General features: G+C 53.7%; 1 protein-coding gene across 3 annotated transcripts in view; it reads left to right on the forward strand.

The window, feature by feature from the left end:
• The window catches only part of SIRPA (signal regulatory protein alpha), a 46,096-nt gene that overhangs the window by 17,974 nt on the left and 9,312 nt on the right, over positions 1-18,810 (forward strand). For 2 of the 3 annotated variants that reach the window (XM_015560228.1, XM_015560230.1), the window contains exons 2-7: positions 2,977-3,330; positions 8,374-8,424; positions 9,941-10,261; positions 10,548-10,871; positions 12,689-12,799; positions 16,187-16,211. In XM_015560228.1, coding sequence (XP_015415714.1) covers positions 2,977-3,330; positions 8,374-8,424; positions 9,941-10,261; positions 10,548-10,871; positions 12,689-12,799; positions 16,187-16,211 — 1,186 coding nt within the window. The remainder of the gene's footprint in view (positions 1-2,976; positions 3,331-8,373; positions 8,425-9,940; positions 10,262-10,547; positions 10,872-12,688; positions 12,800-16,186; positions 16,212-18,810) is intronic. The other variant, XM_015560229.1, reaches the window with a different exon arrangement.

The following is an 18,810-nucleotide window of genomic DNA, read 5'->3' on the forward strand; positions in this document are numbered from 1 at the left end:
TTCCTGCTTGACCAGAGGCAGAGCGGGCTGCTCAGGGCACCAGCTGAAACCATGTCTGATGTACAAGGCAATGGTGGCCCAGGTTAGGGCAGGACAGGGTCCCATTGTGGGTGAGGGGAGCACCGGGCGGAGACCAGATGGTCTGCAGCTGTAGCAGCTGCCACCCTCACCCCCCACCCCCGACTCTGTCTCACTCACTCTCACTCTATCTCCCTCTGCCTGTCTCTGTGTCTCTGCAATGTCAAGTTAATCTGTGTGTGTGTGTGTGTGTAGGCCTTATGATCTGTCCTTTCTCCCCACCCCCACCTTCTTTGGAATCAGTGCCCTCTCCTGCTTGACCAGAGGCAGAGCGGGCTGCTTGGGGCATCAGCCCAAACCCTGTCTGATGTACAAGGCAGTGGTGGCCTAGGTCAGGGCAGGACAGGGTCCCATTGTGGGTGAGGGAAGCACCGGGTGGAGACCAGATGGTCTGCAGCTATAGCAGCTGCCACCCTCACCCCCCGTCCCCACTCTGTCTCACTCTATCTCCCTCTGCCTGTCTCTGTGTGTCTCTGCAGTGTCAAGTTAGTGTGTGTGTGTGTGTGTGTGTGTGTGTGTGTGTGTCTCCAAAGTCTTTATGATCTGTCCTTTCTCCCCTCCCCCCCCCTCTCTCTCTCTCTCTCTCTCCCTCTCTGTGTCTCTGTGTGTCTCTGGCCGACACTCTGTCCACTGCGCCAAACCAGCCAGGGCCCAGCTGCTTCCTTTTGACTATGTCCTGGCCCAGGTCTGTTGGTTGGTCTGTGGAAACGGGGCCATATAACTGTCATGTGTCCCAGTTCTCTCCAATGTGGGGCTCAGGCCCCTCCCACCCCCGACCTATAGGACTCCTTCCAGCTGCCAAACCTAGAGCCCTTGAAGCCTGATCATGCCCCCCGCCTGTGGGTCCCCAACACCCTGGTCTGCAGGACCATCAGTGTCAGCAACATACCTCCCTCGCGTGTCCCTTATACAATGACAGCAGCTTCCCCTGTGCCCAGCTTGGTGCTAAGTGACTTAAAGAGAGGGCCAGGGGTGTCTTCATCTTATAGATCGAAACGGAGGCTCCAGACCAATGGATATGCTAGGTTACGTGTAGGTAAAAGGTGAGCCAGGTTTCAGACCAGGTCAGATGGCTTCAAAGGCCAGATGCTTCCTTTTTTTTTTTTTTTTAAGGGAGAAAGAGGGAGAGTTGGAAAAACTTGGTGCTAAGTGACTTAAAGAGAGGGCTGGGGGTGTCTTCATCTTATAGATGGAAACTGAGGCTCAAAACCAATGGATATGCTAGGTTACGTGTAAGTAAAAGGTGAGACAGGTTTCAGACCAGGTCAGATGGCTTTAAAGGCCAGATGCTTCCCTTTTTTTTTTCTTTTTAAGGGAGAAGGAGAGTTAGAAACATCAGTGATGAGAGAGAATCATTGATCAGCTGCCTTCTGCATGCCCACCACTGGGCATCGAGCCTGGGCATGTGCCCTTGACCAGGGACCCTTCAATCTGCTGGCTGACACTCTGTCCACTGAGCCAAACCAGCCAGGGCCCAGATGCTTCCTTTTGACTCTGTCTAGCTCAGGCCTGTTGGTTGGTCTGTGGAAACGGGGCCATATAACTGACAGATGAGGACACTAAGGCTCAGAGGACAGTATAGAGACCTGCCCCACTAAGGGCAGCGCTCACATGCGCGCAGTGTCAGGCCCACTCACAAGAGTCCCTGTTGGAACTTCTCGGTGGCCCAAGTGATGGCCAAGGTCACACAGTCGTAAGACCTGAGCCAAACCCAAGTCCTCCTGCTCCACTGCCTCACTGCCTGCTCCAGCCCCAGCTGCTGAGTCTGGCTTCTTGCTGGGGGCTTGCTTCCTGGGCCAGGCCCCAATCATAGTCTAAACTCCCAGAGAACCCCACACACACCATGCTGCCACCACCTCTGAGCCTTGGCCCATGCTGTTCCCTCTGTGCCCCTTTCTTCCTGGTAAATTCAGACTTGAATTCAGAGCCCAGCTCAGACATGACACTTCCAGGGAGGGCTCAGGTCTCAAACCCACTCTCTGCCACATCACTAAACTTACTCTCTGTGCCTCAGTTTCCTCATTTGTTATAAGCTCCCTTATTACAGTTTGGTTGTGAGGGTTACATGTATGACACATGCAGTGTGCTGGGCTCAAAGCCCCCTTGGTCGATGAAAGCTGTTGTTGATAAATACTGACCGATTCAAAGGAGGCCTCCACTTCTCCCGAGTAACAAGTGTTGCAGACGCCACGAAGAGAGACAATATGGACTTTTCCATCCGCATCAGTAACATCACCCCAGCAGACACAGGGACCTACTACTGTGTGAAGTTCCGGAGAGGAGGTGGTGATGACACTAAACTCCTAGAGAATCCCACACACACCGTGCTGCCACCTCTGAGCCTTGGCCCATGCTGTTCACTCTGATAGGAACACTGTGCCCCTTTCTTCCCGGTAAATTCAGATTTGAATTCAGAGCCCAGCTCAGACATGACACTTCACCCCGGTGGGGCCCATGCTGTGGTTCCGAGGGACAGAGCCAGGCCGGGAGTTAATCTACAATTTCAAAGGGGGCCACTTCCCCCGGGTAACAAGTGTTGCAGATGCCAAGAGGAGAGACAACATGGACTTTTCCATCCAGGAGCGCTCAGGTCTTAAGCCCACTCTCTGCCACATCACTTCTCTGTGCCTCAGTTTCCTCATTTGTTATAAGCTCCCTTATTACAGGTTGGTTGTGAGGGTTACATGTATGACACATGAAATGTGCTGGGCTCAAGGCCTGCTCAGGGTGTGCACTCGGTCGATGAAAGCTGTTGATAAATACTGACCAGCCCACAGGCTCCCAGATGGTGAATAAATACCTGCTCTGTGCTTCCCTCCAGGAGGGGCAGTTGAGGGGCTGCAGGTGACTCCAGGCTCCCAGATGGTGAATAAATACCTGCTCTGTGCTTCCTTCCAGGAGGGGCAGGTGCGGAGCTGCAGTTGATTCAGCCTCAGAAGTCAGTGTCCGTCGCAGCTGGAGAGACAGCCACTCTGAGCTGCACTGTGACCTCCCTGACCCCCGTGGGGCCCACACTATGGTTCAGAGGGACAGGGCCAGGCCGGGAGTTAATCTTCAGTTTCAAAGGAGGCCACTTCCCCCGAGTAACAAGTGTTGCAGACGCCACGAGGAGAGGCAACTTGGACTTTTCCATCCGCATCAGTAACATCACCCCAGCAGACACAGGGACCTACTACTGTGTGAAGTTCCGGAGAGGAGGTAGTGATGACACGGAGCTCAAGTCTGGAGCAGGCACTCAGCTCAGCGTGAATGGTGAGTACCGGGGCATCCTTTGTCCCTGGTGTGTGACAACAGTCATTAAAGATGCCCTCAGTTCTATGAACAACAACTAAGAGTCAGGTGCTTATAGTCCTGCTCTGATTCATGGTCTGATTTCACCCCGTCTGCAGACCAGGAAAGCTGAGGCCTGGAGATGTCATGCTATTTGCTCAGCCACCACGGCTGGTCAGTGGTGGGAAAAGTCTGGAACCCCCACTTGTCTGGCTCCCCAGCCCTGGCCTTTCAATCCTGTCAGGCCCTTGGTTGCAGGGATGAGGGAACTGAAGGTCTGAGTGACTTGCCCATCACAAGGCCAGACCTCACCCACCTCCAGGGAGTGCTCCCCCACATGGGGCCGAGGCTCCTCCTTAGTGACACTCACTTGGCGCTGCTGTGAGCCAGGCTGTGTGCTGGGTGCTGAGGCAGCTGCAGAACAAAGCAGGCAACGGCTCTTCCTCTTGAAGCTCCGTTCTCTTCCCTCCAGTGGAAGAAATCTGCCAGGGCAGAGAGAGAGAGAACGTTTCCTTTATTTCATCCTCAGAAGCACCAGGCGAGAGGAATTTCTAAGAGGCACAGACTCTGTTGACTCTGACAGCCCTGGGGGGAGGGGATGCCCAGAGGCTGGGTGTTCACTGTGGGTCTGTCCGATCGGTAAACCCCTCTATTTCAGGGACCCAGTCACACTGCCACTGAGGCTCTGAGCAGAGGGATCTCAGACTGTCCCTCGCCCAGGGAGCAGGCTCCCCGTGTGGTGACTTAGGAGTCACCCCGTAGAGGCAGCAGAAGTGCTCAGTTGGGGTTTTCTGCCAGAGGCCCCGGATCATTAATCCTGGAATGCCAGCACCTATAGAACATCCTTCCCAACCCTCCCAGGCACAGAGGGCGCCTGCGGCCAAGAGGTGACAGGCCCTCGGTCACATGGCCAGTTAGTGAGGGGCCCATTCCAAAACCCAGTCTGACTCCAGGCAGGTTCCTTCCTGCCCGGGTGTAGGACCCTCCCCCCATGGAAGACCTGACGCATAGTAGGTGCTGAATAAAAGCTGATCACACCAAACCATTGAACAAGGAGCCAGAATCCTCCTTCCATTGTTTTCTCAAAGCTTCAGATGCCCCTCACATTCAGACACTGATCCCCAAGATGATGGGGAACCTCCCCCTACCATCAGCCACATCGCCCCAAATCGAGCATCCACATCAGCACCTAGAGCTGCCCCTCCCTCAACAGCTGCCTCCCCTCCAGCCTGCATGCCCCTCACATTCAGACACTGATCCCCAAGGTGATGGGGAACCTCTCCCTACCTCTAGCCACATCGCCCCAAATCAAGCATCCACATCTGCACCTAGAGCTGCCCCTCCTTCAAGAGCTGCCTCCCCTCCAGCCTGTGGAGACAGCATCATTCATTCACTGTCTTCTGTTGGTGGATGTGAGTTGTTCTCAGCCTTGGGCTATTCACACAGTGACAGTGGGGATACCTTTGTGCATGTGTCATCCTACTCAACAGGGAGGTGCCCACGGAAAGTGGCATTGCTAGGACACAGTGTGTGTGCATTTTAATTTGTGTGGGTATTACCACATTCCCTCTTAGACATGGTGGCAGTGGGGTCTCCCCACAACTCCTGGACACAGGCAGGGAAGGTGGCTTAGCCCCGAATTTTCAGGTATTACAACAGTTCCCAATGGTGTGTCCCTTGCCTAGGCCATCACAGGTGTCAGTGGCTCTGTTTCTGATCTGCTGCCTCCTGGTAGAGAGCTCGTTCCCCTTCCCCCTCTGCCTGCTCAGTGAGGCCCTGGCTAGAAAGCAGGCGGTGGGAGCGGTCAGGAGCCTGTCTTCCTCACGGCATTTCTCTGACAGCCAGCGCGGTGGCAGGGGCTCTCTGATGGCCCTTTTGAGAGATGAGGACGCTGAAGCTCAACCATCAGCCACATCGCCCCAAATCGAGCATCCACATCAGCACCTAGAGCTGCCCCTCCCTCAACAGCTGCCTCCCCTCCAGCCTGTGGAGTCAGCATCGTTCATTCACTGTCTTCTGTTGATGGATATGAGTTTTCCCAACCTTAGGCTATTCACACAGTGACACAGGGGATACCTTTGTCCATGGGTCACCCTACTCAAGAGGGAGGTGCTCACTGGAAGTGGCATTGCTAGGTCACAGGGTGTATGCACTCTAATTTGTGTGGGTATTACCACATTCCCCTCCTAGACATGGTGGCAGTGGGGTCTCCCCACAACTCCTGGACACAGGCAGGGAAGGTGGCTTTACCCCGAATTTCCAGGTATTACAACAGTTCCCAATGGTGTGTCCCTTGCCTCGGCCATCACAGGTGTCAGTGGCTCTGTTTCTGATCTGCTGCCTCCTGGTAGAGAGCTCGTTCCCCTTCCCCCTCTGCCTGCTCAGTGAGGCCCTGGCTAGAAAGCAGGCGGTGGGAGCGGTCAGGAGCCTGTCTTCCTCACGGCATTTCTCTGACAGCCAGCGCGGTGGCAGGGGCTCTCTGATGGCCCTTTTGAGAGATGAGGACGCTGAAGCTCAGAGGAGGACCTAACTGACAAGCAGGTACAGCAGCTAAGATTGAACCCCGAGCGGCCTCACAGCCCTGCTTTTTGCCACACCCCACTGTGCTTGTCAGAGTGGAGAACACTCCAGACCTCTCTTTTTAAAATCTTGAATTGTTCTGTTCTTCATCAAGAAGCGTTTTACAAAAAGGTCCTGTGAAAGGCAGGTCAGCTTCACAACCCACATCAACATGTACACAGCTGTCTCGCGATGGGCTGACCCTGTTCCCAACCACATGGCTCAGCATAGAGAAGCATCCAGGAGGCCTTCCCTCTTTTGTGGAGCTGCCTGGCACAGTGGCCTGGACAGAGCAGAGAGGGGTCGCTGAACCCCAGCACCGCCGAGGTCAGCATCCCTGTCTCTGCAGACTGAGGGTGAGGAGGGGGCATTTCCTAGAGGGCCCTGCGGCCCCAGTGAGCAGGAGTTCATATTCTAGACTCACTGTGAGCCCACTCTCCCATTTGTTGCTGCCGGGCCCCCGGCCTGGGCACTGGAGGGCACTCCTTCCTATAACTCCTTGAAGTCAGGAATCTCGGGGGGAAGGAGGAGGCTGGCAGTCAGTGTTGGGGCTGTGAGGTGGTGCACTTACTCTGTTGATGGGCATGTAGCCTGGGGGCCACAGGAAATGCTCCCGGACATGGTGCTGGTGGAGGAGACAGCCCCTTCACTTGTCTCAGCCGTTTTCTCATCTGTAAAATGATAATAATCATGGACTCCTTTTAGGAGAGGGGAAGAATTTGGGGTGCTCTGTCTGAATCACCCCAGCACAGAGTAGCACCCCAAAATCAGGTGCTATTTCATGGTGTGGCCAAGTTTCTCTTGCTGGGCCTCAGTTTCCCCACCTGTAGACAGTGGATGGTCTCACCACCCTTCGCAGGAAGGTGTGAGGATACAGCTGAGAGGACAGACCCTCAGTGGGCAGTGGTGTCACCCACAGCTGGGCGCTCTCGGGCAACTCTCAGTTTCCCAGAAGTCCTCAGTTTCCCCATCACAGCTCCCGCTCAAGGGTCTGTGAAGGTAGGAGAGGATGCCTAAAAAGTCATAGAGTAGCTCAGGGTGTTACTGAGGGTCAGTGCCCAGCGGGTGAGAGCATGGGCCAGTCCCCTGCTTGAGCTCACATCCCAGCTCTGCCACTTCCCGACTCTGTGACCTCTGACCCATCACTCCCCACACTGTGCATCGGTTTCCTCATCTGTCAGTGACAGCACTGACCTCACAGAGCAGCTACGAGGCCTGAGCGAATACATGTGAGGTGCTTAGAGCAGGGCCCGGCACGTAATAAATGTTCAGTGAACATTGTGAAATAGCTGTGCACATGTCAGCCCATCGTGAGACAGCTGTGCACATGTCTGATGTGAGCTATGATCGCCAAAGCCATGGGACCTTGGACAGGTCACTGTCCTCTCCAGGCCTCAGTATAAATGGGCTTAAAGGTGGGATTCGGTGCCTTTCAGCTTTGGCGGCTCATTGGAATCACCTGGGAAACTGGTCCCTAGTCCCTGGCTCCACCCTAGGAAGTCTGATTTAATTGCTCAGACATGGGCCTGGCAGCTGAATTGTTAACTCCCAGAGGATGCTAATGTGGAGCCAGACAGACAGCCTGAGCTAGATGTTCTCTGAGGCCACAGGAAACCTTGCATTCCCCCCGACCCCCGAAAAAGGTGCCCCCCTGCTGCTGGGGCTGAGACAACAACAGCTTTAGAGGTACAGGTGCTTCAGAGTAGCATGTGCCCGTGACAGCTCATCGGAGGCCCAAGAAAATGAGCCCAATTAGAATGGCAGGGACACCTCTTACGGCACAGGCCTGGCTGAGAGTGGCACCCTGCCCTCTCCACCCCACCCCGAGGAGGGGCAGCCCAGCACCTTGGACAGATCCGAGCTCCATTGCTGGGGACACCAGCGTGTCTAAACAGGGTCGGAATCCCCACAGATACCCCTGCTCAGCCCCAGAGCCCTTCCTGCCCCAACACACCAAAACGTCACTGATAAAACCTGTCCTCCCTTTTTGCAAAATGCTTCCTGCTTCTGTAAAGAGCTAACCTGTGGGGAAACGCCTGTGATCTCGTGTGTGTTTTGAAAGTCATTTTGCCGAACTTGTTTCCTGAGGGGATCATTAAAAAAAGGGAGAGAACCATAATTTGGTGGTTTCTCTGCTTTTTTCATCTGAGTTCTGCACAGCAGCTGCGGGGAGCAGGATTTGAGACTTTTCTTGGTGTTTTCCGCTATGCTTTTGTTTTGCAATCTTACTGCCTAAAGAACAAATAGGGCCCGGGCAGGCAGGGTGGCTCAGTGGTTGAGCATCGACCTGTGAACCAGGAAGTCACGGTTCCAACCCCGGGTTGCTGGCTCGATCCCCTGTGTGGGGTGTGCAGGAGGCAGCCGATCAATGATTCTCATCATTGATGTTCCTCTCTCTCTCTCTCTCTGTGTGTCTCTCTCCATTCCTCTCTGAAATCAATTTTAAAAATATATTTTTTAAAAAAGAACAAAGAGGTAGTTTCAGAACTAGTAAGGCCAGGTCTTATGATAACAATGGTAGGTGTTATTTATTAAGCACCTACTGTACAAGGGTGGGCAAAAGTCGGTTTGCAGTTGTTTATATGGAAAATAATACAATACTTAATAAATAAGAATATAAGAATAAACTCCGTGTTTTGCCCGCCCCTGTATGCCAGGCTCTGTGTGACATACATCCTCACTCCCCTTACCACGGTGGTGTTCTCAGCCACTCTGTACAGAGCCAGACCCTGAGGCTCACGGATAAAGAACCGAGATGCTAAAAGTAATCGGTCCTGTGAGCGGTGTGATGAGCCCTGCCTTTCCTCCCTGTGTGCCCTGGACCAGCGGGTCCCTCTCTCAGCCTCATCCCCTAAGTGAGACTACACAGGGCCTGCCTTCAGGGCGGTGGGAAAATGAGGGGCTGAGGCACAGAGGACCAGCCCAGCATCCGGATGCCAGGTTTTCTCAATAAACAGTAACTGATCCCAGCATCTCCAGAGGCATCCAGGCTGCTGGTGTTTTTACCACTTGATGATTCAAGTGACATTCCCTTATCTATGTCCTCAAATGTTCGATGCGTTTCAGGAAGCAAGTTAGATATTTACAGATGCAAGTTCTTGTTAATGTTTGCCGCCTGCCCACTGTTAGCGAAGGTGCTGGGTAAGAACTCACAATGTGGAGACACCCTACAGGCCCCTTCTACAGGGAGAAGCTGCTCTCACGTTTGATCCCCTGTGTGTGGATGCTTTCAGGACACAGCAGTCCCGCCTGCTCCTAGACCTGTGTCTGTGCCTCTTCTATTTTAATAAAGATTAAGACATAAACCACCTCTGGCTTTCTCAGCACTCAGTGATCTGTGTGTTCAAACCCAAAACTGACCCAAGAGAAGAACCCAAATTCAGAAAAAACCGTCCCATTGTCTTCTCCCTTTCAAACTCAGGGACTGGCCCAGGTGAGACAGACCCCGCTGGAGTATTTGTGGAACGAATGAGAACTATGGAGTAGCTCATGAATACCGGAAGGGAGAGCTCTGGATACACATTCAGTTCACAATGGATCTGTGTTTCTTTATTTTTGTGAAGCATCTTCTGTTTTGCTAAAGCAAAAAGGCTTCCATTCCCTGATTCAACCCGCAATGCAGTCCGGGAAGGAGAAATGCCTGCTGCCCCATTTCACAGATGGGAACTGGGCTGCTCCCTGGGCTCACTGCTTCCTCTGCGTTCACATCTGGGACGTTTCCAGGAGAGGCCAGCTAGGGGAGTTAGTATGAAGGGGGAGACTGCTCAGTAAATTTGTCCCTGGGCCAGCTGGTGGGACATCACCCGGAGAGGAAAGAAGGTGACTTTGAACTCAGGCCTGGATTTGCTTGTTGGCCCTGCCCCTCTCTCAGGGGACCGGAATGTCGTCCCAAGTAAGACGGGAATGATGACACCCCCGGATTAATAGAAGGATTAAAAAAACGGTATATGAGACGGTTTTGACAGTGTCAAATGCTTATGGTTAGTGGTGATATTCACAATCATGTTCATTGTTCATTTTGTTCCTTTTAAAGCCAAACCCTCTCGCCCTGTGGTGTCGGGCCCCACGGGCAGGTCGCCGCCTGGGCAGACAGTGAGCTTCACCTGCCAGTCCCACGGCTTCTCCCCCAGAGACATCACCCTGAAATGGTTCAAGGATGGGAATGAGCTCCCAGCCTCCCAGACCATCGTGCACCCAGAGGGAGACAGCCCTTCCTACAACGTCTCCAGCACAGCCAGGGTGCTGCTGGCCCCGGGGGATGTTCGCTCCCAGGTCATCTGCCAGGTGGCCCACGACACCCTAAAGGGGGACCCTCCTCTTCGTGGGACTGCCAACGTGTCTGAGGCCATCCGAGGTAGAGCCTCTGTGCGATTTCATTTATTTTTCTACAGTTATAATGTCCCACTGCATGCGGGCTGTGCGTTTACCTTAGTCACATTATGCTCACAGGAGCTGGGATCCCTGAGCACCTACTGTGTGCAGGCTCCTGTGCTTAGTGATGTCATTCATATGAAAGCGCACCATGGATGTCTGAGCACCTGCCCTCTGAGATCCCCTTACTGTGGTGGGGGAGCTCAGGTTGGAGCCGCCCTGGGTGGTCTGTGCCCATGAGGTCAGAGCTGTGCCCTGTGCTGTTTCAGTTCCGCCCACCTTGGAGGTTACCCAGGACATGGTGTCAGAGAAACAGAAGAACGTCACCTGCCTGGTGAGGAACTTCTACCCCCGGCGCCTACAGCTGACCTGGCTGGAGAACGGGAACACGTCCCGAACAGAAACGGCCCCGACCCTCGTAGAGAACAAGGATGGGACCTTCAGCTGGAGGAGCTGGCTCCTCGTGGATCTGTCTGCCCACAGGGAGGATGCCATGCTCACCTGCCAGGTGGAGCACGATGGGCAGCCGGCACTCACCAAAACCATCACCGTGGCGGCCCCTGCTCACCAGAAGGACCCAGATGAACCCTCTGGTGAGGCCCCCACTTTAATTGACCCGGCTCTAACTAGATTTTATCTTTACTGTTATAAGTAGTAATCCATGCCTATTATAGGATAATCTAGAAGTCTATAGATAGAAAGTAGCATTTTGAAGTGAGCTCCCCTCCCCAAACCCCACACTCCATAGTCACCACTGGTAAGAGTCCGGCACCTACCCCGATAGATCTTTTGACATCAATGTACGTTAAGAAAAGAAAGAGCGAGGGAGGGCCGGAGGCCCTCACAGGGCCCTGCCTCTTGCTTTCTTCTAACAGCCATGTGTTCACCGGCCATGTCGGCCCCTGCCTCCTCCTGGCTCTTTCTGACCTCTCTGCCTGGTCCCCTGGCTGCCATTGCACGTCTGCCCCACAGGGAGCGGGGCGGGGCTTCCAGATGTGTGTGGCTTCCGTCCAGTGTAATCGCTGCTGCAGTACCTGTCCTTGTGCATATTGTGCTACACGTGCAGCTGTTTCTATGGGACCATTTCCCAAAGAGCTTTTCTAGGCCAGGGTGCGTGCTCATGAAGACGCTGGTAATGCTGCCACCTCCTGGGAGAGTCAAAGGTGCAGGGTGCCACGCCAGCACCCCTCCGACCTGTTGGCGTGCGTCTCCCTTCTTTCTTCACAATGGCAGCACCTAGTTGGCGCTTCGGTGCCAGCGAGGAATGTTCCATCGTTAGCATGGCTGTGCCTTGGCCACAGCAGAGCCTTTGAGTGGGTTAGAATAAAGGCTGTTTCTTCCCTTCGTGCATCCTTCTAGGGGCCAGAGAGCTCCAAGGAAGGCCGGGCCCTGTCAGGGTGCGCTTTAATGTCAGTGATACCTGCTTCTCATTGGACGAGGCCTGCACTTAGAGCAGCATGTGCGGTCGACCTCTGGCCCTGGCCCAGACCTGCTGGGTGACCTTGGGCCCATCAGTGCCTCTCTCTGGGCCTCCGATTGCTCCTGGCAGTGCCGAAGGAGTGGCGCTGTGACCCTAGCTTGGAGTCTCAGCTGCTAGGAGCCTGGACATCGCAGCTTCAGGACCTGGCCCTCAGCCCAGCACATAGTAGGAAATGTCTGTAGACAGGAGGCAAGAGTGCGTGAGTTGGTTGTTGGGTTAGTTGCTGATTAATCCTCAGGGCCATCCAACGTGGTAGAGCTTATTCTTGGCCTCAGTAACACAAGAGGAAGCCTGTGTGTGGAGGTTCAGATGACTGGCTCAAGGTCACACAACTAGGGGCATGGATTTGAACCCACGTTTCTGCAGCTCAGCCCTGCTCCCGCGGCCCACTGTGCTCTGGTGTAGGCTCCCTTTCTGTGCCCAGGGGCCAGCCAAGTCCTTGTTCCATTCAGTGTCTGGGTTCAGAGCCCCTCTGCCTGGGTCCCGGGCACTAATCCTGGGCAGCCCCTGAGAGGTCTGCAGAGCCCACTGGTCACCTGCAAGCGGCCATTCCTCCCCGCCCCCATTGAGATTCGGAGTTTGAGTGGGCCTGTGCCGCCTCGGTGGCCACTGGTTCAGGCCGATGCGGAGAACAGGCTGTTCCCCGGGAGTGATAGGTCTGCCCCGTCCTGCAGCCCGGTTTCTACCACGGCTGAAGCTCCACGCGGTCTCCCCCTGGCACCGCGGCATGGTTTGTGTGTTACCTGCAGTTGACCCATGTGGGGTCGTGTGTGTGGAACCATGAACGTGCCCACAAGGCTCGAAACGCCCGAGAAGACCCAGCCAGAGGCTCTCAGTTAACGGGGCCCGTCCAGGGGTGCGGAGAGCGGTGGGTGGCGATTCTCTGGTTCTCATCTGGCGCCTGAAGCCTCTGTTCTGCCTTGTCCCCAGCTGATCCTGGGAAGTTGAAGGGCATCTTCATCACGGTGGGCGTGGTGTGTGCCCTGCTGGTGGCCCTGCTGATCGCTGCCCTCTATCTCCTGCGAGTCCGACAGAAGAAAGGTGGGTGCATTCCCTGCTTCTTCCCCAGGAGTGTGCCCCAGGCTGTCCTTTCCAAAGGAGGAGGTCGCGGGAGGTCACAGGAGGGCATTGGGCGCCGCATAGCTTAACCATTAGGATGTGCAGTTATTTCCAGGAATGAGATAGAAGTCCAGAGGGAGCAGTGCCACGGCTGGCATGACACCCTCACCCAGGGACCCCCGACCAACGTTTGCTTTCCTCTTACCTGTGCAGTTACATGCCCAGCCCCTAGGCATGAGGCTGGAAGAGGGTAGGGATCACACCAGCACCATAGCTTGACCATTAAGATGTGCAGTTATTTCCAGGGATGAGATAGAAGTCCAGAGGGAGCAGTGCCATGGCTGGCGCGACACTCTCACCCGGTGGGTCTGGGTGGATCCCTCCCGGGGCCTTCCCCTCATGGCTGCAAGATGGCATCTCTGCTCCAGGCCGTGTACCTCCTCATGGCACCTCTATCGAGGTGGGAAACAGAGCTGCAGGGTGGGGAGAGGGTCTCAGAGAGCAAGTCATATTCCCAGGAACCCCTGGCCAACGTTTGCTTTCCTCTTACCTGTCCAGTTACATGCCCAGCCCCTAGGCAGGAGGCTGGAAGAGGGTAGGGATCACACCAGCACCCACCTCCAAGGCTGTTGGCAGGGTTAAGTGGGTGGTATATGTAAAAGTTAGGAGAGCACGTGGCACACAGCAAGTGCTCAATAAATGTTACCTCCTGTCGTCAGCGTTAAACATGAGTTGCCTCCCTGGGAAACTCCCCTCCCGGTGGCAGGAGGGGACATTGTCCCGTGTGTGTGTGTGTGTGTGTGTGGTTGTGTAGCTCCTGTTGTGGCAAGGCCCTGTCTGCCTTGGTCCCTGACCTGTTGTCTTGGTCCCTTTGGAGTCAAGACAAATCAGGGCTGTTATAGGTTCTAAACAGTCAGTTTGGCCTCCACGAGGCTCAGTTTGCTCACCTGCAAAATGGGTATAGCAATGCCTATGTTGAAGGATAGTTATGAAACCAAAGAAGCTCATGTAAAATAACTGCTCTGACACATTCTCAGGCCTCAAAAAATGCAAGTTCTCTTTTCTGCTCTCGAAGAAGACAAGTTTAAGCCAGGGTTTCTGAAACTTATTTGACTACAAGTGATGGAAATACATTTCATATGTCAACCTGACACATGCACGTCCCATAGATGAAATTAGAACTGTGATATTTTCTTTCTTGTCAGAGTCTATCCTAAGTCCCCTGAAAAGTACTGGTGGCGAGCTACCACGTGCCACAGCCCGTAAAGTGCTGTCCTCAGCTGCCTCTCCCTGCCCGACCACGGGCTCAGCTCGAGGGGGCATGCTGCATCAGTCACACGCCTCTTCTGCACCCTCACCTCTGCCCCCAGGCTGCCCCTCCCTCCTGGGCTGGCTGGAAGGCTTAGCTCTGAGTACTGGCCGAGCCTCAGGCTCCTGGTCCAGGAGGGCTAGAGGCAGGCCCGTGTCTCTGGAATCGGGAGGAGCTTCTGCAAGTGACCTACCCAGTGGTTTCCCTAAAGTTCCTGGGAAGCCCCACACAGGAAGGACTCCTGGCCCACCACACCTGACACGCCAGCCGGTTAGGGGGAAGTGCTCACAGTGGCTGTTAGGGAAATCCCAGCCCTTCGTCTAGAGCAGTGGTTCTCAACCTTCCTACTGCCGCGACCCTTTAATACAGTTCCTCATGTTGTGGTGACCCCCAACCATAAAATTATTTTCGTTGCTACTTCATAACTGTAATTTTGCTACTGTTATGAATCGTCATGTAAATATCTGATATGCAGGGTATATTTTCATTGTTACAAACTGAACATAATTAAAGCATAATGATTAATCACAAAAACAATATGTAATTATATATGTGTTTTCCGATGGTCTTAGGCGACCCCTGTGAAAGGGTCGTTTGACCCCCAAAGGGGTCGTGACCCACAGGTTGAGAACCGCTGGTCTAGAGCCTCATCCCTGGGCACCATGTCACTCCTGGCACACCTGAGCTCATTCCTTAGGGGGCTTAGGCAACTGCGACTGGGTGTTCCAGAGTAGGAGTGGCAGTTTGGAGAGCTGTAGACATGGGTGCGGGCCACCCGGACCTGGGTGGTGGGTCTGTACATGCAGAGCCCAGCTCTCAGACATACGCTCCAGTGACAGTGACAACTAGCGCTCGCACAGTCCTTCTGATGTGTCAGGCACTGTTCTTACCACAGACTTCTGCAGTGGTATTATTAAGCCCATTTTACAGATGAGGAAACTGAGGTATGGCTAAGTTGTAAAACTTGCTCAGGGCCTCACAACCGGCAAGTGGTGGGGCCAGGATTCACACCTTGGCCATGGGACTCTAGGGACCACACTGCACATCATTTCCACCCTAATGAGATGCCCCTTCTCCCTCATTGGTCCCTGGAAGGATACGCCCATCCTCTACCTCAATACAGTGAGATGTCTTCATTTCTATTCTACCAGTTACCATTCCTGTGCCCGTAAGGAGTCACCCAATCTCCTTGGTGTAAAATGGGGGTCATCAGTCATTGGACTCCCTGGGACATCTCATGTCCTAGTACTTTGCAACCCATCCCATCAGCCTCCATTCAGATGTCAGATGCTGAGCTGCAGCCTTCCCACTGCTACCCGCTCACCTGAAAACCCACTGCCTGCCCAGGCCCCAAGCATTAACCCAGCAGCAAGAATGGCTGCATGATGGCCGCCTCCAGCCTGCTGACACGAGGTGCAGAGCACATTGGAGTGTGCATGTTGCTTTTTAATTACAATTTTGCAGTGAAATTCTAGTCAAATGGTGGCTAAACCCCAGCAGCTTCTCTGTGGGATGCCCCATATCACAGGTTTAAAAATCTCTGAACCAGATGGACTCTTTCTTTCTCCCAAGATCCTCTTTGGGAAAGGTGACACGAAAATAAATGAACGTCCAGCCCAGTCCTGTGAGTCAGAGAGCTGAGATCCAAACTCAGAGAGAAAGGACCCACCCAGGCCCACACAGCGAGCGAGCTGGTGGCAGCAGTGGGATTCACACCTGCTCCCCAGCTCACAGCCCCGCTGGAATCTGTTCTCCAGCAGGGAAAGGCCACGCTGGGACCGAGCCTTGATGCAGGGTCTGGGTGAGGATTGTGGTGGAGTCCAGACCAGGGCTAGGGCAGGTGGCCCCTCCAGGCTAAAGGCTGCTTTGGAATCTGACCTTTGGCAATTCCCAGAGGTGAGTACAGGGTTTCCTATGGTTGAGAGGATATGATTTCAACAATTTCTCCCAGTGTCACTGGAGGAAAACGTTTGCCCCCGCACGCCCTCCACCCCAAAAAATGAAAAAACAAAGTATGTTTCTAGGATAAATAACTGGCTGTTGTTTCTCTTCTCTTGCAGCCAAAGGATCCACTTCTTCTACAAGGTGAGTGCATCTCTGGGCTACGATGCTTTTGCAATTGTTACCTAGTTGTTTGACAGCCCCAAACAGGAAAAGCAGAATCCACACCCACTGACCCCAGCTCTGCCAGTCAACCTTTCTGTCTCTGCTTTGGAAGTGCCTCAGGCCAGGCCCATTTTAATTATTGACCCCAGGGGATCGGAGGGGACTTCCACAGACACCCAGACTCTTATGAAATCCTGTTTGGACTATGGCAGAAGCACAGTCCAAACACACCACCCAGATCCAAGTTGTATACTTTGCTCTTTCCTTCGTTCATTAAATATTTATTAAGTACTTTGGCACGGGTGGCCCTGGGGATGCCGGGCGAGTAAGGTAGAAAGCGTCTGCGCCATCCGGAAGCCCGCGCCCTGGTCAGAGGCTAAGGTGATGACATTGTGTCACAAATGTTGTCTTAGTTTGTTGATTCATCTTTTCAGTGATTCTTACTGAGTCCCTACTATGTGCCGGCTCAGTGCTGGGTGCTGGGGATATAGCAGTGAACAAAAATGGTCCGGACTTGCCCTGGCCAGTGTTGTTCAGTGGTGAGCGGGTCCAAGCTCTAACCACCGAAGGGTCACGAGTTCAATTCCTAGTCAAGGGCATGGACCTGGGTTGCAGGTTAGCTCTCACAGTGCTTTGAAATAATCTACAGTCACATGTAAATACCTTGAAACTCTTAAGAGATTGAGCTATTTGGCATCCCGACTTTGCAAGTAAGAAACTGAAAGTTAGAGAAATACAATGATCTGAAACATGCCAGACAGCTGGTTTATATGCTTAGTATTTGAACCAAGGTTGTCTGAATGTTAACACTATCCTCATTCTATCTCGCCCACATTCACTAAACTTATTGAGCCTCCTGCCCAACACACCCCAGCATTCTCCTGCCTCCTCTTTTTACCTGATTAATGTTTATACAACTTAGTATATATTTATACATATATATATACACACACACACATACATATGTGTATATGTATATGTATGTATATATGTGTATATATACCCATCCTCGGGTGAGTATTAATAAAAAAATAATCACTCTGGGCCCAGATGGGGCCGGTGAGGGAAGCCGGCAGTAAGCATAGAGGTAAATTATATGTAATGTCATGTGACAAATCAAACAGACCAAAGGGGTGGAGATTTAAGGCAGGACTCTCTTAGGCAGGAGGAGGGGCCCCCTGAAGATGTAAGCAGGTTCTGAGCCAGGGAGCTATGAAGCAGAGGTGTGTGCAGGGTGAGACTGCACGTGTGGCGACGGCCGGAGGTGAGAGGTGACGGGAGGCCCAGAGGTGGCCTGCACGCTGGGGCAGAGGAAAGAGAGGAAGGGCAGGAGATGAGCTCAGGGAGATGCAGGCCCACAGGCTGTTAGCTGAGGCCCATGCAGCCAGATGTGTTACTCATGCAGGCTTTCCAGCTCTCGGGAGGCCCACAATGTTCACCCAGCAGAATAGAAGCAGCACGCCACAATCTACTACGTGAATGTACCTGCTTGGAAATATATGAACGTCTGTACTAAGAGCAACAAATAAAAACTATAAATAGCTTCACGTTTAGGTCAGGTTTTGCCACCAAATGGGTTTTGCAAATATTTTGATTTTGTAGAGCTTTGTGGATTTCAGAATTAAAAAGCAGGAACTGAGGGTCTGGAGGGGAGGCCAGTGGTCTAGGGCTGTGGCCGCTGGGACCTGGGGTTTTACTCCCAGTGGAATGAGGAGCCGTAGGAGGGAGACATCTGACTTGTTTAAGACGTATCACCTTGAGTGTCATGTGGGACCCGGCCATGGGGGAGGAGTGTGGAGGCAGAGAGGCGACTTCTGCGGTGGTCCGAGCAGATGACAGTGGCCTTGACCAAGGTGGTGGGATGGGCTGGGAACTGGTGGATGCTGGGTACTTTTGGAGGTTCAGCTCAAGAGGACTTGCTGACGGATTGGATGTAGCGTCAAGGACGATTCCAGGGTGGGGCAGTGAGGGTGCTATGTGTGCGCGCACACCACGTTTACTCTTTTGCGAGGCCAAGACTCGGCTTCCATCCTTTGCCTAAAAGCCTTTAGTGGCTCTCATGGTTGTCGATAGTCCAGAGGCCTTCGAGTCCCTCATGGTCCAGCCCCTGCTGACGCGGACAGTTTCCCTTCTGGCCACGCCCCAGTGTTTCATTCTGTGGCTCAGCCAGGCCGCATTCCCTTCTCTCCTCCCTCAGGCCGCACTCTCTCTGAGATGTGCTCCCCCACCCCAGCTCACTCACCACCCAGGGTCTCCACAATTCCAGGGGGCATCAGAGGGGGCTCTGTGAATGGCACCCCCTGGAGTTGTGCGACATGGAAGCTAGAATGGGCACCCCTCCTTTCACCAGGTTACCTCCTGCTCTTCCTCTGGGCTCCGTGAGGGCGTCCTGATGCGCTCAAGCTGTCCCTGGCTTTGGCCCCAGATTGTAACCCATCCCTCCTGAGGGCAGGTTCACTTCCCTCATGTTCGGTGCTGGCCATGGCAAATGGAATAGGTGCCCGGCAAAGGTTTGTTCAACGAACAAGTGAATGAATGAATGAATGAATACCACCCTAACCCACTGCAGCGATCTCCA

This window comes from Myotis davidii, unplaced genomic scaffold (genome assembly GCF_000327345.1).
Source record: "Myotis davidii unplaced genomic scaffold, ASM32734v1 scaffold32, whole genome shotgun sequence".
In the NCBI taxonomy this organism is placed as follows: domain Eukaryota; kingdom Metazoa; phylum Chordata; class Mammalia; order Chiroptera; family Vespertilionidae; genus Myotis; species Myotis davidii.